This window comes from Psammomys obesus, unplaced genomic scaffold (genome assembly GCF_907164565.1).
Source record: "Psammomys obesus unplaced genomic scaffold, mPsaObe1.curated_primary_1811, whole genome shotgun sequence".
NCBI classification, from domain to species: Eukaryota; Metazoa; Chordata; class Mammalia; order Rodentia; family Muridae; genus Psammomys; species Psammomys obesus.
The window spans coordinates 13,184,090-13,206,301 of NW_026592118.1; the positions used below are offsets into that span (position 1 = coordinate 13,184,090).

A 22,212-nucleotide genomic window follows, 5' to 3' on the forward strand; every position below is an offset into this window, starting at 1 on the left:
CACACACACACACACACACACACACACACACACACACACACACACACTGTGTCAAAGTTCAGAGCCCTGCAGTCCAAGATGGGCAGTGTCCCTAAATAACTCGGTAACCTTGGTCAAGGAACAGGGCTGGTTTATGGCTGACACCACCTGAGCGATCACCTTCACCAGCTGTTGGAAGGGTCAGCTGAGCAGGCAGGCTGGGCTTTGAAAATGAAGTACTACATAGACGTAGCCTGAGGGTTTTTTTCTATTTCCTCCTGCAGACCACTGACCTCAGCCTACCAGCAGATGGCCATAGTACACACCTCACTGAGGGCCCAGCCGTGAAGCACAGTGCCATCGGTGAGAGCACACTGCCCTAAGGATGCTGTGGGCAACCTCCCTACTACAGGAGCAGCTCTGGGGCTCCACGGCACTACTGGTCTGCCTGGTGGAAAGGGGGGTGTAGAGAATATGAAATAGAGAGGTGTACCTCATGGGGCTTATGGGGGGCCCGCGGTCTTGCCCGAGGTGTGGGGCCAGGCTCGCGACCTTCCCGGGCAGCCTGTGTAGACCCTTTGGCATTCTTCCTCACCAAGTGTCGCCGTACCCCAGGAACATCCTCAAACCGGTGGCCTGGGGCAAGTAGAGGGCCAGGATCAGTTGCCTCCTTTCCTTACCCTATGTCCCATCAACAATGAGACTGCTGTAGATGCCACTCACTTTTCATGAGGTCAAGGTCAGCTGTGGCCAGGGTCTGGGCCTCACTCTCGTCAGTAGGGACCCTGGGCAATAGTGCCTGCTCCACCCCTGTCATACTGCCAATTCGTCTTCTCTCCTGAAGGTTGTAACTTCGATGTCCAGGCTGGGCTTTGGGCAAAGGACGCCCTGCAGCACCTCCGTCGTCACCTCCAGCTGTGCCAGTGGTCACTGCTACCATCTCCTCCACCAGAGTCCTGCAGACAGAAGAGCCATGAGCCCAAACAGCCAGCCTTCCTAAATAGAAAACCACATGTACCTCAGCCTTCCTGGCTTCCACTATTAGAAGGTGAACATGTGGTAAGACAGGATTCTGACAGCCAACAGCCAGCGTCTGAAGTTCAGCTCGAGCCTTTCACAGCTATGCAGTCCCAGCAGTACCTGCAAGGCTCCTCTGGACAGAAACCTTCCTCTGAGCATGAGCAAAGGCCAACATTCCTCAGTGTTTCAGAAGGCGAGGTTTTGAGAAAGTGACATTCAGAACCTAGCATTTATCAGCATTAGCTCATTCTCTTGCTCCTCTAATCTGGAAATGGGCTTTGACACTGCAACAGATGCCTATGCTTCTTGAAGGACTGAGCCTTGCCCCTCAGAGACACTGCCCCTTCTCCCACCCTCTGCCAATGCTAGGATCCACTCAGCCCCATGACCTTGCTGGGCTTTTCCTTTTCTTCCTAAGTGCCAGGCTTTCCTGAGGCCCCTGCCTGCTCCCCTGACAGCCTGACGCCCAGTGGACCTATGCATTCACTCTCTAGAGGAGCACCGTGCCCTTTACTTCCGAGAGCACATCACACTGCCTGGTACCCAGAAAACAACAGGTCTGCGATAGTCGTAACCTTGAGATTTCATTCAAAGCCATTTCCTCCTGGAATCCTTCTCTGGCTAGTGCCCCCAAACTCCTATCAACTACTGGTTCTGACTCTGCCTGAGCCAGATCATCAGATGAAGCGATGTTCTGCTACCCCTTCATGTGGCAACATTTGCTTTCCACCTGGGTGCACTGGCAGCTCCCAGAAACAAGATGGGGATTCGGCAGGTACTTCATCATTGGAAAAGTGCCCAAGCCAGTGCCGGGGAAGGGGACAGCTTAGATTGCTAAACTGCCCTGTAATCCTGATCAAGGCCAGTGTGCCCCATCCGTCACATTATCACCTCCCCAAGGAGCTGGTGAGAGGCAGGCCTGGGACCTGAACCCTAGCCTGCTTAGTTCAGGACTTCTGCTTTCTTTCATACCTCCTTCCTGCTCTAGTAAGGGGAGTGTCTACTTGGGACAGTGCTGAGTACAGTGTACTTACCCTGTCTGTGCCCCTTTGGAGGTCCGGGTTGCTGCCTCCTGGTGGGGAATCTGTGTAGGGGGAGATGGGCTCGTTCTCTCTGTCTTCCGCTCTGTACCTTCATCCTCCTGGAGAAAGAACTGCAAGGGGAACCCACACAGGAGGGTGAGGCAATGCCAGGACCCTGCAGGCAGCTCCCAGGGGCCTAGGCACCACTTACTTGCACTGAAGAGGGTGAAGAGGCAGGGGATGGCTGCTGTGGGGGAGCCCTGGACCCTTCAGCCTCACTGGCTTCATCCTCATCTTCCTCCCCTTCCTCAATGGTGGGGGTCTCCCCAGTGGGAGAGGCTCCAGGGCGCCTCCGAGGTTTCCGTCCTGGGCCCTGAAGAGTCTTGCGGCGGCGGGCATCAGGAGGCAGGTGGGTGGACAGTGGGTGGTGAATATGGTGGGAGGATTGACGGTGGTCTGCAGGGAGGAGGGGCTTGACTGCATCCTCTTTCCCACTCTGGCCTCTCCCGCTATTACTCAGTCCATTCCCTGTTGGACAGTCTAACCTGAGCCCTTAGCCTCCCTTCCCGTCCGCCCCTCACATTCAAAGTCTTCCTCCCCATAGCTGCGGCCTGGCTCTTCTCCTCCTCGGGATCCAGCCTCCTGGAGGATCTCCTCAAAGCGCTCTACACCTAGGGTACGAAGTTCATCTTCCTCTTGCTCGGGGAACCCAGGTGTTCCAGGGCCCAGGCTCTCTGGCTCTGGCTGTGAGAAGTTAGAGAGGAGAGAACATACAAGACTCACTGGGAATTATAACCGAAGGCCCTAACCTGCCCAGGACAAGAGATCCAGTGACCCCACAACCTATCACCTCCAACGCACAACCTGAACCCCCAGGTACAGCAACCTATACATTCAAATGCAGGGACCTAATCCCACATTCTCAGCAGCTCCCATCTCCAATGCCAGGGACCTAGCTCCCCAACAACTTAACCCCCTGTCTATACAGTCAGGCCCAATCAACCCAGGGCAGGCCCACACTAGAAGATGCCCCAGAATTCCTGGTCTAGCCCATCTGCAAGCAGGCAAAATGTGAACTTCCCTGTTACTGTGGCAGAAGAAATTCCTTTGGCTAGAGGACAACTGCTGAGTACAATTGCTTAAAAGTAACTTCTGAAAACATCTAAGCTAACTGCCCCCAGAGTAATTCTGAGTTAAATCTATCCCTGCCTGGACAGGAATGCATGTTCTTGCTTGGCCAGAAACCCCCATCCCCTTCACAGCAGCACACAAGCCCACCCAGGCAGGCCGGCGCTACCCTCCCCTCACAGCAAGTCAGCCAGCCCCGCCCCTCACCCCACCCTCACTCCCCCCCACCTGAGTCATCCTGCAGCAGCTGACAGCACCAGCCGGGCCAGTGCAGGCCAAAACTGCAGGAAAACTCAGCCTGGCTAAAGGACCAGCAGCATTGGTCCAGCCCCCTACCCACCCCACCCCCAGCAGTTCTCAGCTCCGGGCGCCACCACCAAATATTTGCTCAAGAGCTTCAGGACCTGAAGGGCGTCAGGACCTCCAAAAGCCAGGGTATGCCACCCCTTCCATGGCAGTGCTAGCTGCTACAGCAAGGAAAAGCCAGGGAGGAGGATCAATCTTGGGGAGACATGCAAGGGTAGAGGTGGGGAACACAGAAAAAAAAATCTAGGGCAGGCAGGGAAGGGACAAGAGAAGGGAGAGGCTGCCCAGCCCATCTAGCTGCAGCTCCAGCAGACTATCCCAAGCACTTGTCCCATTTCCACCAGAAGCAGGGGCCGGGGGAAGCTGGTGTGGTTCCAGTGAGGAAGCAGCTGGGGAGTTAGCAAGGCATCGGCTCCTGAGGAGCTTCTGGGGAGGGGGAATGGGTCATCTCCCCGAACCTGAGGCCGCAGGAGGAAGTCCATGGCGGCAGGGGTGAACCTCGAAGAAGGGGGAGGGCACCGGCCAGTGTCCCTTCCCAGTCACGTGCCCCGATGGGCCACAGTGACCAATATAATGCGGCTGATTGTGCCACCAAAGTTAATCATTAGACTTCTTAGGAAAATCAGAAGAGGGCCATGTGGGGTAGTGGCCACATTGGGAAGAGGGGAGGGCGGGCCTGGCTGGCACGTGGGCTAGGGGCGGGGCCAGTCACTGCCGACAAGCTCTAACTAGAGCCTTGGTGTGTAGACCTTCTTGCCTATGCAGTAAAGACCCAATCAGAGAGGGTAACAGGATTTAAGGACCCAGGGCTCTCAAACTCCTGTCCAACTACAGCTAAACTGGCCTTAACTCCTCAAATAAGTGGAGGTCACCTGTCCCTCCTCTTCCCCATTTCAGCATCCTCACACACTACTCGGCAAAGTCTGGGTGCTGATGGTGGTGCCTCTCGATCCAACACAGCCTCTTCTTTGTAGTTTCTGCACCCCACCCCCTCCCCACTGGAGCCTAGGCCAGAGCACCTCAATCTCTGGGCTAGCTCACCTGCAGGCAATGCTTACCGTGTGCAAAGAATCTCCGCCCGAGGCGGGGCGCCTGGGGGCGCTGCTCATGGCCAAATCTTAGCCCTTTTCGCTGTCGCTTCGGCTTTCAGGGCAACAAGGTGGAGGCATAACCTGAGTGGGGAAAAGGGCCAGTCACCATCGGTGAAGAGTAGGCCAGGCCCCAGCCCAGATCAAGGAAAGAAAGGGGCCTCAGTTGTCTGCCACTCCAGTGTCTCTAACTGTACAAGAGCCCTCTAAACTATGGAGGGCCTCATAGTGGCCCTCAGAGGTGGCAAGAACAAAGAAGAGAGCATGTATAGGAAGAGAAGACTGAAGAGCTGGCCTGCAGCAAGGGGGCTGGCACAAAGACAGCTGAGAACAGAGGCAGAAAGGGAAGAGGCAACAAAAAAAGCAAGGCAGGAAGGAGTCAAGGCCCAGTCCTGGAAAGAAAGCAGAAGAGATGAGGGAGGGAATGATAAAGAACAGAAGGATCCGGAGTGAAGGGCCAGACAGGAACAGGAACCAGGAGCCTCTGGAGGTAGCCTGAGACCAGAAAGGGGTGTGGTGGTGAGTGAGACACCCCGCAGAGTAAGAGGGGTGTGGAGGCCAGGGCGGCTGGCTTCCCAAACAGAAAGGAGGACCAGAAAGAACTTTGGAGAGAACCCAAGGAAAAGCAGGGGGCCTGCAAGTATAGACAGGACGCCCCCACAAGGCAGGCAGGCCAGCTGTACTACCACCCCTAGACATAGGTCAGAAGCAGGCTCCCCAGTGCAGAACAGGAACCCAGCTCCACTCACTCAGGAGGAGGAACGACTGAGCTGGGCAGCAGGCTTATAATGGGGGAGGGGCACGTGACATAGTCAAGGGGGTGGGCACAGAAACCCTGAGGGGCAGTCTCTCTCCCTTCCCTCCCTAGCCCTGGGCCAGGAAAATCTGAGTGGCAGGGCAGCCCTCCTGATGGTGACTGTAGGTTGTGAGTTCTGTGATGGGGGTGGAGGGAACCAAACCAATGCAAAACCAGGATACCCATTCACAGTGAACGAACCACCCAAGGCTCTAAAGGCAACTAAGCTGCTCAAGTGCTGCTGGGAGGTGGGGTTGCCTGACTTCTGGCTATCTTTGCAATGAGATGGGCTAGAGTAGGTTCAAATAATGGAGGTCTGGGGGGGATCAGCCCAGGGTGGGGATTCTGGGCCACACATTCCTGGCAAGAACTCCAACTCAGCTGACTGCTCTTTCCACCTCCCCCCTCAGCAGGCCTTCAGCCAGGGCCCCGTCATCAGTGTGGGGGAGAGGTGCCAGGGAGGGGACCTGGTCTAGAAGGGGTATAGGAATCTGTCCTGACCACCTGCAGGTGCTCACTCCCACCTCCAGGCTTGGCCCTCAGTGTGCTCCTCCACCAAGCCCTCCTCCCTCTACCCATTCGCCCCCACCTCTCCCCTGCTGTCGTAGAATACAAAGCAGCTTCTGTCCACAGCGTTGGTGCCGATAATCCTAGTGGGGGCACATTCCCCGGACCAGCCCCGACGGGCCCGAAGGATTAGCATCTCTCCCCCAGCCCAAGGGATTAGCACTCCGGACCCCCACTTGGGCATTAACCATTCCCCAAGTAAATTCGTACATTCCACAGCTCTTGGCTGTGGGGCAGGTCGGGGCGGAGAGAATCTGATAAAGTGGACCCAGATTTGAGGCAGCGCTTCCTCCACATCCAGCAAGGAGTTCTCTACACAGAGAAGGCAGACCCTAGGACTCAAAACTTTAGGTCTTTCCCATTCTCACACAGATGCTCCCCCTTCTGTCTGACCTCTTGTCCTGACCTGACCCGCCAACCCCCTTTCACGGTTCCACCTCCTAATGCCGAGATCCGGGGGGAATGCGCTCCCGGGGAATACCCAAACTGGAGAGTTTCTGGAGCAGAGGGTCGTTTGGAACCTGCCCGGGAGTAGAAGCGCGAGCTGAAGGCAGCAGCTCTCTGAGACTACCCCCTCCTGGTGGCAGGGGGCGCGGCACCTGGTAACTCTTAAGAGGCGGACCCCGGAATCTCGCTTCGGACCCGTACTCCCACTGGCCTCCCCATCCTTCTCCCTAAGACCTCGCTCCCTGAGCCCCAGTCCCCGCCCTTTCCTCCACTTCCACTCCCTCGGCGCCCGAGTCTCCAGTGCCCCCCCTTCCTCCGCGGCCCTCCCCCTCCGCCACCTATCTGCTTACCCGCTAGCTCTGGATTTCGTGTCCCGGGGGTCTCCGGGTCTCCCCTGATCCTCCGGAACCCTCGCGCGCTCCCGACGATTTCCCGGTGCCCACCCCGGGGCGCGCCCCCGCCGCTCCCAACTTCTCCCAACTCAACTTTCCCCCGCGCTGCGGGCAGGCCAGCCTCCTGCGTGCGCGCCCCCCGCAGCGCGCCGTGCGCGCCCCCGGCGCGGCTAGCTGAGAGGCGGAGAGCGGGCGCTGAGACTCCGCAGCGGGGGCGCGCTCCCAGGCACAGCCCGACACCGCTGGCGCGGCTCCCCGGCTGTCCTTCCCCCTTCCCCCAAACACACACACGCCAGGCGAGGCTTCGAGGACGCCTTCTCTTGGCTCGAGTGAGCCACCTCTGGGAGGAAAGAAGCCAGCTTCACGTTAGGGATCGAGGGCGTGGAGTATGGCCAGGAAACTGAGGCGCAGGGAGTTGAGCTGCAGATTCTCTGGCGTTGAGGCTCTTCAAGGACACCGCCCACATAACCTCACTGCCTCCAAGAAAGCCCCGGTGTCTGCCTGAGAGAACGGATTGGCACGCGAATGTGAGGGGCAATGACGCTGGAGTTGGGTAGCGTGACCCTGAACTGATGGAAAACAGGACAACTTGTTGAGGATGCCTCACTTTCGCTAGACCTCCTCCGCGGCTGGATGGAACCTTATTCATAGCCGACACCTCTATTTTAAAGACCTTTGCGTGTCATCTTGTTGTTTTTTTTTTTTTCAACTAAATTATCAATGATTTCAGATAAAGAACGCAGTTTATGCGTCTCCAGTCTGCCACGTGGGCAAATCACAATATTGTTTATGCAAAAGCGCTCAGATTTAAGTGAGTTAATCAAAAAATGGTTAGCACCTACTCTGGTTCCGGCGCTGAGGAATGCTGTTTGGGGCCGTTTTCGCCCGGTTCACAGCCCTCAAGAATGCAATCATGAGACAATTAGAGAGCAGTGCAAGAAAATCTATAATCAACTCCTTTATAGGGTGAGGTAAAGGCTGCTTGCTGCAAGTGTAGCATCTGTCTGTGGTCTTGTCTGTTAAGGGAAGTAACTGACCTGCTAGTCCTCGTGGGCCACACCCTGGCTGACTCCAGGGAGCCTGCTGTGAAGACTGGGATCTGGGGGATACCCAGGCTCCAGTCAGCTGGCCTCGGCATGTCAAAGTGGAACCGCTGGAGTCCGGTGGATTTCGAGACGATAAAATGGGCCCAGCAGAAAGAGGGGTCTCTGGCGTGTGTCCCTCCACTCAAATCCAGCCTCTAACGGGGCACACCTGTCTCGCTGCCCAGCCCTGTGGTCAGCTGTTCCCTGTGAGGTCATCAGCAGTAAGACATCGCTCAGAATCATTCCCCAATCAGTCCTGGGGTCACCAGGTGGCTAGGGAGAGGTGAGAACTAGTGCTGAAGCTGTCAGGAGGTCGCTGGCGACTCAATGCACCCAACCAGGTCAGAGCCCAGCCAACAGCTGCCGGGATCTAGGCCGACAAAACGCAAACTACAAGAAGAGAGCGCCCCACCCCCACCCTCAAAGTATTCTGGAACGCGTAGTCCCGGCGCGGCCCTTTTCTGGAAGGCTGTGGGCACAGAAAAGAAATAATAACAAGAGCGGGGCACACTGGGAGGCTCCGCTCCTTGGCGGAGACGCCCGAAAAGCGGACACGCGTTGCTTCCTGGGAGTTGAAGTTTAAGGTTTGCCTTCGCGGTGGAAACGAGTCCTGGGAGTTGATCTCTGCAGAGAGCCCGAGCGCAGCCTGTTGGACTTTGTAGTCCTCATGTTCTCCGCCACAGGCATTCTTAAGAAACATGGCCACCCCGGGACTACAAGTCCCAGACGTCCCTGCGTGGAGAGCGGGTGGGCGGGGCTGGGCTGTGGGTACCACCTCCTCTGCAACGCCGGGGCCGGGAGTCTTAGAACCGAGGGCCCGCAGGGGTCCCCGCGGCCGCTGCGATGCAGAAATACGAGAAACTGGAGAAGATTGGGGAAGGTAATGGAACCACGAGATGTTCCTGCAAGGTCCTTTTCTGAGAACCCTGCTTGCAGTCCCAGCTCCCTTACCGCCAGCTATACCTGCAGGCTCCGATCTCAGCACTGGGCAAAAGCCCTGGCCGCTGAGCCCAACACTCGGTGCAGAAACCAACCCTTCTCTCTGTGTTAGCATCTGCGGGCAAACTCTTGCTCTTAGTCTTAGCAGTCTCTGTGGACCGGTCTTCCCAACCGCGGCACTTCCTGCATTTCTGGCCCCTAGCCTCAGCATCACTTGCAAACCTCACCTGGAACCCCTGCTTCAATTCATTGCAGAACCTCCAACCTTAACATTTTTGCAGGCCTTCATTCATCTCCTAGATGACTCCATGCTACTTCCCGACCCTACCTCCCATCCCCCGAGCTTACAGCAGATTCTCCCTGCAGCTGAAACCTTGAGCTTTTTAGGCACCTTCTCCTTGGCATCCTCATTCATAGAACTACTCCACATCTGGCCTTCACCCTGAAAACTTGCCCTTACACACTAAAATGTTGAGAAGGATCCTCTCCCTCAACCCCGACCTTCCCCTAGGCACCTATGGAACTGTGTTCAAGGCCAAAAACCGAGAAACCCATGAGATTGTGGCTCTGAAGCGTGTCAGACTGGATGATGACGATGAGGTAGGACTGGGGTTAGGGAGGTGGGTATAAAGCCTATCTTGAGCATTCTGTGACTACTATCCCCTTGCATATTGTAGGGTGTGCCAAGTTCAGCCCTCCGGGAGATCTGCCTACTCAAAGAACTTAAGCACAAAAACATTGTCAGGTGAGGTCTGTTGGAGGAGGTAGAGCATCCTCTTGAGACTGGGCAGGTATTGGGATGTTAGAGGCCAACCTGGAGATCTGACTACGTCTTTCATTCTCCCTAGGCTTCATGATGTCCTGCATAGTGACAAGAAGCTGACACTGGTTTTTGAGTTCTGTGATCAGGTGAAAGAGGAGCTTGTGGGGAAGTAGTCACGGGAGGGTACAGAAGTCCAGACTAAGGTTGAACTTGCCCTCTTCTCCTCACCACCATCCCTATTTAGGACCTGAAGAAATATTTTGACAGCTGCAATGGTGACCTGGACCCTGAGATTGTGAAGGTGAGGGGAGGGGTGTCTAGTTATCTCCTTGAGTGCCAGGTTGGGGTCCGAGGGTACCAGAGAAACCGTGTTTCTGCTCTCCAGGGACTGCTAGTCTTGGCGAACATTTTTATGTGGTCCTTTATGACTTGTACAGTATCTGATTTCAGTGATGTCATTTGCACCTCAGAGATGAGATCTATGAGAAAAATCAAATACCAGCCCTTCATAGTGGCCCATACTTGAAACTTTAGCACTCAGAAGGCTGAGGCAGGAAGATCTCAAGTTCAAGACCAGCCTGAGCTATGTAGCAGGGCCTTGTCTCAAATATCAAAGCAAAAACAAAACAAAAAAGGATTAGAGAGATGGCTCAGCAGTTAACACGCATTACTCTTGCAGATGTTGTGATTTCAGTTCCCAGAACCCATCTGAGGGGGCTCACAACCAGCTGTAACTCCAGGTCCTGGGGATCCAGTCCCCACTCCTGTCCTCCAAGGGCACATGCATACATACATAATTTACAAATAAAGTAAATCTTAAGAGAGAGAGAGAAAAAAAAGTCAATGAAAAAAATATTTGCTGAAGGTTTTGCTATGAGTCCTTGTTCTAGGCCCAAGATCAAGGGCCTTTGCCTGGGTTCTAGGGGAATCAGGTCCTGAGTACTTTGTATTTGTGTTGATGGTCATAGTGTATGTGCTCAATTTCAGCCATGTAGGGGAGACCAGCATGGGCTGGGAATGCAGGAAGGCCCACCAACCTATCAGTCCAGAAAAGTGAAGAGCAAGGACAATTTGGTTACTGTTGTACCTCTACTACTTAGTGCCTGCAAAACAGAGTCTCAGAAGTAACTAGAAGAGAGGCTGAAAGATAGCTCAGCTGTTAAGAACACTTGTTTGTACAGAAGATTCCGTTCCCAGTATTCACATTGGGTGGCTCACAACTGTCTGTAACTCCAGTTCCAGGGGACCCGACCCTTTCTTTTGGTGTGTGTGTGTATGTGTGTGTGAGAGAGAGAAAGAGAGATACAAATACAGGGTAATTGGATGGACTTCTCCGCTTGCTACAGGTCACATGGGCTATAGGACACATCAGGTCTGACTTCCTCTCCCTTACCTTTTCCCAGTCATTCCTCTTCCAGCTGCTGAAAGGCCTGGGATTCTGTCACAGCCGAAACGTGCTGCATAGGGACCTGAAGCCCCAGAACCTGCTCATAAACAGGGTATTGCTCTGGGAAGAGGGAGTGAGAACACAGAAGCTGAAGCCAGGGATGGGGAGCATCGAGGGACAGGATGAGGGAGCTGGAGCCTGCCCTGAACCATTTAAAAGTCCTTCTCCATGTCCCCTTTGTCTATCCCCCTCAGAATGGGGAGTTGAAATTGGCTGATTTTGGCCTGGCCCGAGCCTTTGGTATCCCAGTCCGCTGCTACTCTGCTGAGGTGAGCCTGGGAAGTGGCCTATGAAGTTGAAGGGAGGGAGTCCCCTGGTGGCTTCTCTATACTACATTGTCTCCTCTGCTCCCTGAGCCTCCTTCTGGACCTCCTTCCAGCTGTCTAAGTGGGAGGGGGGGTCCCTGTGGGTGGGGTCTTCTCCAGGTGGTCACGCTGTGGTACCGCCCACCGGATGTCCTCTTTGGGGCCAAGCTGTACTCCACGTCCATCGACATGTGGTCAGCCGGCTGCATCTTTGCAGGTGACACATTGGGGTTCCGAAGAGGCACTTTTCTTTCCCAGTTGGGTTAACAAATAGGGTCTAGAGGACCTCTTGTGAGGGAAGGGAGAGGGGCTCTTGGGGCTAGGGCTGGAAAACATGGGGCACCTCAGAATGACAGATCCTTCATGTATTGTTTTATCCTTGTTTTTTTCCTCAGAGCTGGCTAATGCAGGGCGGCCTCTCTTCCCTGGCAATGATGTGGATGACCAGCTAAAGAGGATCTTTCGATATCCTTCCGGGGCCCTTAGCCCACTCTCCTTCACCTCTTTGTAGAAAGGGAGTGGGTATGGAGCTTAGAGCAGGGGTGAGAGTTAGCCATTTCTTGCCCTCCACGTTGTCCTTTCATGGAGTCACTGTAGAGAGATGTCTGTTGTAAGGTTAGCACACCTGATGAGGGAGTTAGAAGTTGTTGCAGTAGACCTTTAAGATGAAAGAACAGGGGTTCTTGGAGGAAAATGACTGGTCTGTTAGGACCACAAGCATTAAGGGTTGGATTTTCCTTGGCCACTGTAAACACCATAAAAATGGGGTTCATCTCTGCCTGGGCTGGGTGTAGAGCAAGATGAGGTAAGAGAAGGGCAGGTTGGAGTGAGGAATCCCCCCACGTGCCTCTGAAATGTAACTGTAACCCTCCCGACAAGTGGCCCTTGACCACATGGACACACTGCTAGGGACACCAACTGAAGAGCAATGGCCAGCCATGACCAAGCTGCCAGACTATAAGGTGTGACTGGCTATGGGAGGTCTTGGTTCATTAGAAGCCCCTTTTATTTTCCAACTCTGTGCTCTGTACCCAGCTGACTCTGCCTGGCCCTCCTCTGCAGCCCTACCCAATGTACCCAGCTACAACATCCTTGGTGAATGTCGTACCCAAGCTCAATGCCACAGGGAGAGACCTGTTGCAGGTAGGTGCCTAGGGGTAGAAGCAGATGGGGACATTTGCCTGCTTAGGGCTAAAAACTGGGGATTGTGGTGCTTGCCCAGAGGGACAAAAAGATGGTGGGCCACCCTGGTCTGAGCCCACCTCTGCCTTTCTTCCCACTGCAGAACCTATTGAAGTGTAACCCTGTGCAGCGCATCTCAGCAGAGGAGGCCTTGCAGCACCCCTACTTCTCTGACTTCTGTCCCCCATAGGCCCCCTGACCCCTGGTGGCCAGGCTGGGGCCTGGCCTATTTAAGCCTCCCGCCCAGGAGGGTGGAAAAGTGGGGTGTGGGATGCTGAGCACCAGCTGTGCTGGATCCAGCCAGGGTAGGGGGACCCTGGCCTGCGGTTTTCACTCCCTCCATGGACTTTATTTAATTTCATAAATTGGCTCCTTTCCCACAGTCTGCTGATATGGTGGTGGGGTGGCTCTGAAGGGTGGCTGGGGACCCCTGCTCTGTGATTCAGCCTGCAGTTTGTTCAACAAGCTGCTCACCGTTGACTCTGTCTCTTTACCTGTCCTGAGACCAAGGACAGGAGACCATGAGTCCCGTTCTTTTGATTGTGTCATGGCAGCCCTGTTTCCATACTCAGGCTTATATACTTTCTGCGCACTTTTCTTCTCTGCCTAGAAGGGCCAGATACCCTGGGTGCAGAGTTGAGCCTTTGACGGAATGGGGAGAATGGGCCAAACCTCTCTGTGGGTATCTCTGTCCTGTATAGAGCCTTCCATCTGTTTTCTCACACTTGAAGCTGTAGGCCGGGGCAGGAGAGACTGAGAGCTGTGTGGGTCTCTTCCATAGCAGCCCTTCCCAATTCATGTTTGCCAGTTTTCCAGTGGTTGGGATGCAGTGAAAGAAGGAAACTGGACCTGAGGCAGAGGTCCAGTGGTGCCCTCCTGACAGGAAGAGGAAGGGGGGGCTCTCAGGCCCACTGTCTCAAGAAGGCTGTCAGCTCCTGCTTGAGAGGTTGGCAAGGCAAGAACTTTCCCATAGCATGACCTTCCAAGGCAGGACACCAACTTGTGTTCTTGCCATGGACCAGAGCCTTTAGCGTAAACCTGCCACTGCCACCTTCTTGCTGAGCTAGTTAGAGCCTCATGCCTACACTGTTGGTGCAGGGAATACCTGCTGACCATGCCTATTGCGGGCCATCACACCTAAGCTCTACCTTCTTAGATGTTGGTAGGAGGTGGATCTAGTGGTACAGGCCTGTATGCCAAGCTACCAAGTAGCCTGAGGCAAGAGAGCTGCAAGGCCTGTGTGGGCTGCAGAGTGAGTTCAAGGCAATCTTGACAACTTAGTTAAGACCGTGTTTCTAAATAAACAAGCTATGAAAAGGGCTGGGAAGCCAAACATGGTGGTATATGCCTATAATCTCAACCTCTGGGAGGTGGAAGCAGAAAGACTAAGAGTTCGAGATCATCTTTGGCAACACAGTTCAACCCAAGCTGGAAGTATTTGAGACCCTGACTGAGAAGAACAAAAGTGATGGGAATGTACTTCCACGGGAAAACGCTTACATAGTGGAGTCCTCCAGGCCCTCTGCTCAGTCCCCATTGCACAAGAAAAACAAAATTAAAAGAAAAATGGATTTGATAAGCTCATTAACACTAAGGTACAACTGATTGATCTTTTAAAATTATCCCCGGCCCCACCCCCACCCCCACCCCCAAAAGAATTGTTCAGCCTGGGTCCCAGCTAGCCAGTGGATGGGGTCGGGTCGAGGTCTGTCCCTGACTCTGCTAGTGTCTGATCAATAAGGCATCACCTGAGACACATGTACACGAGTTTTATTAGGGTGAAGACAGCAAAGATGTAGAGGCTGGACATGTCCAAAATGTCACAGTGCAGCCAAGCAGTCCTGGCAGTCTAAAGCCTTGTGACGAGGTAACACGTACGGTGGGAGGCAGAGAGTGTCTTGGCGACAGCACAGGGAGAGGTAGGAGGCCTGATGGGACAAGCCACAGCACTAGGACAGGACCCCTCCACCTAGTCTGCCCCGGATCCGAACTCCCTCCTCTCGAGCTGCCCTGTCCCTTGACTCTATGGGGCATATTTCCTATTACCTGGGGCCCAGGCTGAGATGGGGAACATGTGTCCGATGGCCATTCAGCCCTTCTTGAAGCTGTGGGAAGACAGAGAGTCGGGTGGAGACCAGCCAGGATTGACATATGTATCCCCTAGGCCAAATGTGTAAGGTTTTGGGTGAGGGCTACAATGCTAGGGGTGGGAGGGGGGAAGGGGGCTGTTACCAGAGTACTGCCAGAGCGCCTTTGAGAGCTCCTTCTGTTCCAGAAATAGCCCAGGACTCTGTCTTGGAAAACCTGGGGGCAGGTGGCAAGCGTGGGTGGCCTACATCGACTTCCCTGGACACTTGTGGCCTGATCCCTCCCCGTGTCGTGTCTGGGTTCTGTCCCACCTCACAGAGGTAGTCGAGGATCTCAAGGATGGTAAGCAGGCTGGCTCCAATAAACAGTCCCATCTGTCCCCCAATGTCTCCTGTGGAGGCAGAGTGTTGTCAGCTCACAGTCGCCTGCCCTGTCCACACCTCTGCAGACCCAGGCACTCCCTACGCACCCAGCAGCTCCGACACTTCGTAGGCCGCCTTTTGCTCCACTGTCTCATAGTTGAGGGCTTCAAAGAAGATATCCAGAACCAGTACGTTCTCCCTGGAGGAAAAGAAGCCAGAACTGCTTCCTGGACACCACCTGGTGCCAGCTGGAAGTAGGTGTGGCCATTCTGGCCCCTTTCAAGAACCTTGGGTTAGTCCCGTTCCCCCAAGTCAGAAAGTTGAAGCAGTTTGCCCAGAGTCCCAGACCCTGTTATGATGTGGACATGAATCCAGCCTGGGCTGCGTGCAGAATGACCCTGCTAGGAGCCCCTCCACTCAGGGACAGGGCCTCCAGCCTTGGTACTCTCCCCCGCTCACGTGATGTAGGTCTCGCTGCGGTTGTATTTCCGGGCCAGGTAGCGAGCTGAAGCGCGGCTGGGAATCCGCACCATGGAGAGCTCCTTGGCATAGCGCGTGGTGGCACACGGGTTGGGACAGACACACGTGTCCTTTCGCAGCATGGCGTCTGCAGGCCGCAAAGCAGGGATAAGGACCACTTGGCTGAAAGGTTGGGATTAACGGCCGAGTGGATGAGCACAGGGAAGTTGAAGAGATGTGCCTTACCCAGAGCTGGGCTGGCACAGTCCTTGTACTGCTGGGGGCTGCACACTGGCGAGCTTCCTAGGAGAGGACGACCAGAACAGTCCGGGAGCCCGAGAGCGCCCCCTAGGGGATCCCCATTCCCTACTTTGAACAGACCCCAGTCCCTTACCAGGCATATGCATCATGCGACATCCACATTTCCGAGCCACATAGCGGGTTTCACAGGCCAGGCGACACCCTATTAAGCTATAAGGAGGGCTGGGGCTGGGGCTAGGGGAACCCATGGGATCAGAGGGCTCCGGATCAAAGTCGGGATCCACAGATGCAGTATTACAGTCGCCCCAGGGCGGTGGCAGGAAGCTCAGCTGTTAGGGGACACGGTTTCGGAGACTAGGGTAATAGAGCTGCTGGGGAGAGGGACCCAAGGACAGGCTGAGGCACCGTGGCTTGGGGTCTGAGGGTCTTCTGGGGAAGGGTAGGAGCTTGGGGAGGGTGAGGGGCACAGAGAAATGAACCAAAATACTTGCTGCTGCTGGCAGGACACAAAAGTCTGGTGGCCTGGGGCTGCCCCGAAGCCCAGCTGGTCAATGGCAGGGGGCTCCTCCTGGCTGTGGATCTGCACTCGGATCCCCACTTCAAACGGGGTCTCTTCTGCGGGGAGGGGCCTTTAAGGCTCCAGGCACTCCCAGGAGAGACTCCCTTGGCGGCTCCTCTCCTCAGGATTTGGAAGAGCCAGCCCTGCCTCTTCTCACAAAAAGACATGCTTTGGGGCTGCTCTCTATGCATCTGCCTCCTCTCCTTCCCATCGTCTCTGAGATTTCCCAGCCTCGTGCAAGCCTCCACCCTCATCCCTCCTCACAGGCAGACGACCCTGTGCCCCTCACCCATGTCCTTCCAGATGGGCAGATACTCCTCCTGTTGTACGTCCAGCATAACCTCCAACCCATTGCCAGCACCACCCTTTGGAGTGGTGAGCAGCTCTGCCCCGTCGGCACCGGAGTTGAAGGTGTAGCATTGCCCCATTCGAGTGAAGATCTGGGGGCAGAAAAGGACGGTCCCTCTCTGAAGCAAGCCCTTGGGAATGGGACTACGCCCCTCCTTGAGCCCCTTCTCTTTGTCGTTTGGGGTTTTGACGCTGGGGGGGAGGGAGGGGGCAGGGGGCAGGGCTTGAGACAAGTTCTGATGCAGCCTGGGCTTGTTTGCTGCTTGGTGTGTAGCCGAGATGGCCTTGAGCTCCTGATTCTCCTGCATCCGAATACCGAGTGCCAAGATTACAGGAATGAACCATCGTACCCAGTGAGAAATCCTCCCACTTCCTGGAAGCGGAAGTCCAAGTTCAATAGTTCTTGGATGTGTTGCCTAAGTTCCTAGGGGGAACCTAGGTAACTAAGTCTAGGTGACCTAGCTGAATTTCCACCCTGTCCAACTAATTTTCCTTCCTTCCTTCCTTCCTTCCTTCCTTCCTTCCTTCCTTCCTTCCTTCCTTCCTTCCCTCCCTCCCTCCCTCCCTCCTTCCTTCCTTCCTTCCTTCCTTTCTTCCTTCTTTCTTTGTGTATGTGTGTGTGAGAGAGAGAGAGAGAGAGAGAGAGTTTCTCTGTGTAACAGCTCTGGCTGTTCTGCAACTTACTCTGTAGACCAGGAAGGCCTTAAACTCAAAAAGATCTTCCTGCCTCTGCCTCTGCCTCCCAACTACTGGGATTAAATGTGTGCACTGATTAAAGGCTTGTCCTAATTTTCTTAAGATTTTCTTTTTTGAGACAGGGTTTCTTTATGTAGTCCTAAAACTTGTTACACTATGTAGAGGAGGCTGGCCACAAACTCATGGGGATCCTCCTGCCTCTGTTCCCCAGACTCTGGGATTAAAGGTAGGCACCACCACGCTTGTTTTATGTTTTGGAATTTTTTGAGACTGGATCTCATGCAGCAAAGCAAGTTCTCCCACCCTCCTTGAAGGAACTCTGAAGCCCACATCTCAGTGTCCTTAGCCTCATGTGGCTCTGTGGAGTGGGGAAGCCTCCTGCTTCAGGACAACTCCTCTGCCTCTTGACAAAGCCAGAGCCTATGGGGGTAATTGAAACCAAAGAAAATAGACCTATTCTTTGGGGTGGAAAAATTCAGATGAGGAGGAGGAAAGTAAGTCCTCTCTTGCAAGACAGGGGTCTTCTGTCCCAGAATAGTCGCAGGGGACAGCATTCTACCCTAAGAGCAGTGTGTCCGTCCACCAACTAGCCCTTGACCCTGCAGCTTCCTTGGGTCAGTGTCCTTGCTGAGAGGCATGGCCAGGTGCACAAATGTCTAACTGAGATGAAGAGAGCCTCCAGAAGCAGCTGGACTAGACAGAACGGCTTGGATGGAGGGCCTGCGGCCAGCAGGAAGGAAGGGCTATTTAGGCAGGGGTGTTATGGTGGTTTCCTGTTGTGGGGAGACGGGCTGACAAGGCTGAAGAGTGTGGTCCCTGAGTAGGAGTCTTAGGGCCACTGGCTCACCACTGTGAAGTTCTCAGGCCCACAAGGCTGGCCACGGTAGCGGCAGTCCAGCAACATGTCCTCAAGGGAGTGGCCGGCTCTGGCGTAGAGTTGTACCATGTCAAAGGTGGGACTGGGCATGAAGCCAGGCGGTGCAGGGGGCTGGCCCAGGGCACGAAGGTAGGCGGCATGTTCCGCAGGGTCCAGGCCCAGAAGCGCTGTTCCGGCCCAGTGTAAGTCATTGGGTGTGAGGCGTGAGCGGCGTAGTGGGTTGATGTTACACAGAGTGACGGCTGGGAAGGTAAGCTGGTGGCTCTCACGCTCATCTAAGGTGGTCTTATGATGAAACTCCCCATAGTAGCGCACCCGCTCGGCCACCTGGTAGAGGAAGGCCGCCAGCGACAGGAGCACAGCTGTGGCCCACATCCCACGGCGCAGGGTCAGGCCTCCAGGGCCAAAGACGTGGCCCAGACCATGCATCGTACAGCTGCTGGCAAACACCCGGATGTCTGAGGCCTGTCGCCTCGGGGCCTCCTCCAGTCCGGAGGGGGGTTTCATAGCTGGAGCCCAGGAAGGGGTCTGCTGACTGGGTACAGGGCTTCCAAGGAGTGACAGGATGTTTTGTAGGGCTAACGGAGGGGGGGAGCTGAGATGGGATTCAGGTGGCTTAGCAGAGGACTAGGGAGGGGAGAAAAGGAGAAGAAAGGTGGAGAGAAGGGAGGAGCCAAGACTGAAAGGTGAAAGTACTGGCCTGGTAGGACAGGATGAGGAGAACTTCGGTCCAGCTCTGCTTTCCCCAGAACAGGCAGGCGTTAGCTTCGTGGGGCTACGGCTCTGCAGTAAAGACCAGGTAGGGCGCAGGAGGTAGTGGCAGGCAGGGGCTGCAGAGCAAGACTGAGCTAAAGCTGCTGCAGAGGATTAGGTTTCAGCATGAGGGGGGCTGGGGGGCCAGCAGAGCAGTCTGGAGGGGCAGGGAAGGTCCCTGGGGCCCCAGGCTGAGCCATTAGTGCAGCATGGGGGGGAGTCACTGCTGTCAGAGACCAGAGGCGCCAGGAGGAAACCACAGCAGTCTAGGGTAGGGCTTGAAGGAAACCCAGATATACATTGGGGTTGGGGATGTCTTTGGGCCCCTTTAGCCCTGAGGGCTACCTGAGGGTCAGCTGCTGAATCTTGATCCAGCCCCTCTCTCCTTTTGCCTCTCCTGCCCTTCCATGAACCCACCTGGCATCATTTGTATTTTTGCAGAGTGGACTTGGCTCTTGACCAAGTTATAGAGTGGTGGGAGGTTTGGCACAGGCAGATTTTCTCTTCCTATGACCCCAGCATCTTAGCAACACTGCATGACTGGGCCTCTCTTCAGGTTCTATATCCAGAGGCCTTCTGCATACTGAGCGTCCTCCTCTGCCTGGGGCCCCAGGCCGCAGCTCATTCTCACACCCTGCTAGTGGTGAGGCTGTCCTCCTTCACAATGACTGTGGACTCTCCCGCCATCCTCAGGGTGTCCAGGGTACCCTGTGACTTTACATCTCCCTCTCTCAATTAACATAGTCTAGGGATCATGACCGCCAGCACCCGAAAAGCTCCCTCATTTCTGAAGGTGGTCCTAGTCCATCATGTGGAGGTGCTGTCCTGTCTTATGTCTTCTCTGATAACCACTGGAGTTTCCAGCCTTGAGCACCTTCACTATCAATGGCAGAGAAACTCCCGGAGACAGTTCCTGGGTTGAGGGCACTGCCTTGCTAATTTGATAGATGTCATCAGATCCCCTACCCCAACCCCAATAGCAGTTATGCCATTTTGCTTTCCCATTAATCTTGACCAGGGAATATGCCTGGAGGGGATCCAGGCCACTGAGTCATCTCCCTGTACCCTACCCTCCTCGGGGCAAAGGCAGCATGCGGTCCGAGGCATGGAGCTACTTCCAGGAATTCAGAAAGGAAGGTAAGGAGAGAGCTTCAGGGTGGGGTGTGTGCTTCCAGAGCTGGAGGAGACAACCTAAAGCTCAGAGCTAGCTGGCTTAGATGAGTGAGTTCAAGGGACTCAGACAAGAAGGGCCAGTAGCCCAAGGACATCTGCACGGGTACCTGGTTCTTGTCACTGTCATGTTCTGTACTGGGTAAACTTTCATTTACCTCATGTATCTAGGAATTGGGCAAAACCTTGTATGCTCAGAAGTAATCAGACATTATTTGATACACTTTTCTAATGTTTATTTATTTATTTATTTATTGGGTATGTGTGTCATGTATACGGAAGTCAGAGGATAACCTTTGGGAGTTTCTCAGGCACCACCTGAGTTTTAGGGGACTGAACTCAGGTTTGCCAGCAGGTGTTCCCACTTGTTGAGCAATTCCACTGACCCCAGGATTGTACTTGTATTCCACGTCCTTGAAAAGCACCGGAGACTGCCAGCTTCATTTGGTGGCTTCTGGCCATGAGTGGTGGGGACATAATTCCACCAACCAATCAGGCACACTGCTGCCTAACTGTATGCACACTGGTCCTCCTAAGCAAGCACTCAGGGCTCACAGTCTCAGAAACTGTCCCAAGCTTAGTGGCACAGGCTAGGCAAGTAACATCTTAGGAAGGATAGCTGAGTAAAAATGGCTTGTGGCCCAGATGGTGACCACTTTCTGGGGCTACTACACTGTGGTTTTTAAGGGCATCGTTACGAAATGCCCCACTTAACTTCCTTGAGAGCAAGTGCAGCCAAACTGCTTTTCTCTGAGGGAAGGGGAAAGCCAGGTGACAGGGTAAACAAAGCTACAGGGTGGGGTCACCAGCCGTTGACCACAGCGTCCCATTCCCTGGTGGGCAGTCATCCTGTAGCCATCGGAGCTGAGAATCTGGTGACTGTGCATGAGGGGCCACTCGGCTGGCTGCTCCGTGAAGATTTTATGTCCCAACTGGACAAAGGGTAAGGCCAAACAGGGGCGTTTCTATGGAAAGCAGAGGCCGTGCCCTAAGTTTCACTTGGCAGGGGGTTGGGGAGGCACTGGCCAGGAAATGCACCCCAGAATTCTGCTTCCTGGACTGTCACTAGACAGCAAACTAGGGCGCTATGGACTAGGGTTCTCGGGTTCCTTGTCCTCATGGCAGTATATGCGGCCCTAAGCACAAGCCCCACCTCAGCTTCTGCACTCAGCTGAACCACCACCTTTCCTACACTGGCTCCAACAGCAACCATTTCTGCACCCTACACCCCTCACTCCTGAAAGACCGTTCTTCTTTGCCACATGAAAAGTACAAAATACTTGTCTGGCTATGGAGTTACAGCACCTCTCCCCTGGCCTGGTTCCTTTGTCTGCACAGAGTCCTACAACCCAGATGTGGCTGGCCAGGGATGGATTCTCAGTGGGAAGTGACCTACAGTACCAAGGCTGGGGCCATGATCCTTTAGGAGTGAGGTAGATCAGCAGCTTAAGAGAAAGTCCTGATGCTCTGAGGCAGCAGTGCAGTGTAGAGGGTCTTTCTTACACCTGAGAAGCCAATGGAGGCCCTGGCTTGCCTCATTTGCAGCTTTGGGGCCACCAACTCAAGCCGCTCAGGCTGTCTGCTTAACCCCTTTAAGACTCCCAGGGTCCTTGTTACTCATGTCAGCCTCATTGTATTTTGTATTGGCCGTGCTTTCTACCTCTGGGACAGCTCTCATGAGGCCAGGCTAGCATCAAACTCTCTATGCAGCCAAGGGTGGTCTCAACTGATCACCCTGCCTCCAGGCCCCATCTGGGCTTACAGGTGTGCACCTCCATGCCGGGTTTGTACTGGCTGGCCCTATGCCTTGCTCTGAGTGTTCTGGTGTACACGTGGCCCAGTCTCAGCCCCTTCAGTGTCTTGTCTTTGGCTCTGCAGTCTCACCAGGTCTGACTGAGGCACACAGGGCACAGCATGGTAGCGGGAGCTTCTTGTACAATGGACCACTACCATTTCATTCTGCCAGAAGCCCGGACTATGGCTGTGTGGAGGATGGGCCAAGAGACACATTTTGGATGCAAGGGTAAGGCTGGCGGTGTATGGGCCTACTTAGGGTGGGACATAGCCTATGTCTGAGGTCCTGGGTTACTCTCCAACCCCGGGTTTTATTTTTCTATTTGCAGTACTAAGCATTGAATCTAGGCCCCAAACATAGCAGGCAAGCACTCTGTAC

The 22,212-nt window shown here is 54.7% G+C and overlaps 3 protein-coding genes across 6 annotated transcripts in view; 1 reads left to right on the forward strand and 2 right to left on the reverse strand.

Moving 5' to 3' along the window:
• Positions 1-8,249, reverse strand: part of Slc4a2 (solute carrier family 4 member 2) — a 17,158-nt gene extending 8,909 nt beyond the window's left edge. The window contains exons 1-7 of one of the 3 annotated variants that reach the window (XM_055612709.1): positions 7,783-8,249; positions 4,514-4,627; positions 2,603-2,765; positions 2,233-2,477; positions 2,034-2,152; positions 703-935; positions 473-615 (exon numbers count right to left, since the gene is read on the reverse strand). In XM_055612709.1, coding sequence (XP_055468684.1) covers positions 473-615; positions 703-935; positions 2,034-2,152; positions 2,233-2,477; positions 2,603-2,765; positions 4,514-4,564 — 954 coding nt within the window. In that variant the 5' untranslated portion in view covers positions 4,565-4,627; positions 7,783-8,249. Of the gene's footprint in view, positions 1-472; positions 616-702; positions 936-2,033; positions 2,153-2,232; positions 2,478-2,602; positions 2,766-3,913; positions 4,000-4,513; positions 4,628-6,703; positions 6,888-7,782 lie in introns of those variants that run through there. The other 2 variants (XM_055612708.1, XM_055612710.1) reach the window with 2 other exon arrangements.
• A 339-nt stretch (positions 8,250-8,588) lies between these two features.
• On the forward strand, positions 8,589-14,050 carry Cdk5 (cyclin dependent kinase 5). The gene is made up of 12 exons (XM_055612956.1): positions 8,589-8,710; positions 9,281-9,369; positions 9,447-9,514; positions 9,618-9,678; positions 9,777-9,833; positions 10,936-11,031; positions 11,174-11,248; positions 11,405-11,501; positions 11,680-11,749; positions 12,186-12,246; positions 12,347-12,427; positions 12,570-14,050. The coding sequence occupies exons 1-12, from the start codon at positions 8,674-8,676 to the stop codon at positions 12,654-12,656; spliced, it is 879 nt and encodes a 292-aa protein (XP_055468931.1). The 5' UTR covers positions 8,589-8,673; the 3' UTR covers positions 12,657-14,050.
• Positions 14,051-14,228: 178 nt separating this feature from the next.
• On the reverse strand, positions 14,229-18,623 carry Asic3 (acid sensing ion channel subunit 3). Of its 2 annotated transcripts, XM_055612800.1 has the most exons (11): positions 18,087-18,623; positions 16,485-16,635; positions 16,124-16,251; positions 15,770-15,965; positions 15,622-15,678; positions 15,376-15,523; positions 15,024-15,115; positions 14,866-14,945; positions 14,699-14,770; positions 14,513-14,571; positions 14,241-14,394 (listed from the first exon to the last, which is right to left on the reverse strand). In XM_055612800.1, the coding sequence occupies exons 1-11, from the start codon at positions 18,621-18,623 to the stop codon at positions 14,316-14,318; spliced, it is 1,599 nt and encodes a 532-aa protein (XP_055468775.1). In that variant the 3' UTR covers positions 14,241-14,315. The 2 variants fall into 2 exon arrangements, with proteins under 2 accessions (XP_055468776.1, XP_055468775.1); XM_055612801.1 differs by lacking the exon at positions 14,513-14,571 and having other exon boundaries at positions 14,229-14,394.
• Between the last annotated feature and the right edge of the window lie 3,589 nt (positions 18,624-22,212).

Bases quoted from the DNA above. Each gene is read 5' to 3' on its own strand.
- Cdk5 (XM_055612956.1), top strand. From the start codon at position 8,674: ATGCAGAAATACGAGAAACTGGAGAAGATTGGGGAAG. The intron at 11,249-11,404 runs GTGAGCCTGGGA...GGTCTTCTCCAG, and splicing joins TCCGCTGCTACTCTGCTGAG to GTGGTCACGCTGTGGTACCG. The intron at 12,247-12,346 runs GTGTGACTGGCT...CCTCCTCTGCAG, and splicing joins CCAAGCTGCCAGACTATAAG to CCCTACCCAATGTACCCAGC.
- Asic3 (XM_055612800.1), bottom strand. From the start codon at position 18,623: ATGAAACCCCCCTCCGGACTGGAGGAGGCCCCGAGGCGACAGGCCTCA. The intron at 15,116-15,375 runs GTGAGCGGGGGA...CTTTTCCTCCAG, and splicing joins CGCAGCGAGACCTACATCAC to GGAGAACGTACTGGTTCTGG. The intron at 14,771-14,865 runs GTGGGACAGAAC...ACCTGCCCCCAG, and splicing joins TCCTCGACTACCTCTGTGAG to GTTTTCCAAGACAGAGTCCT.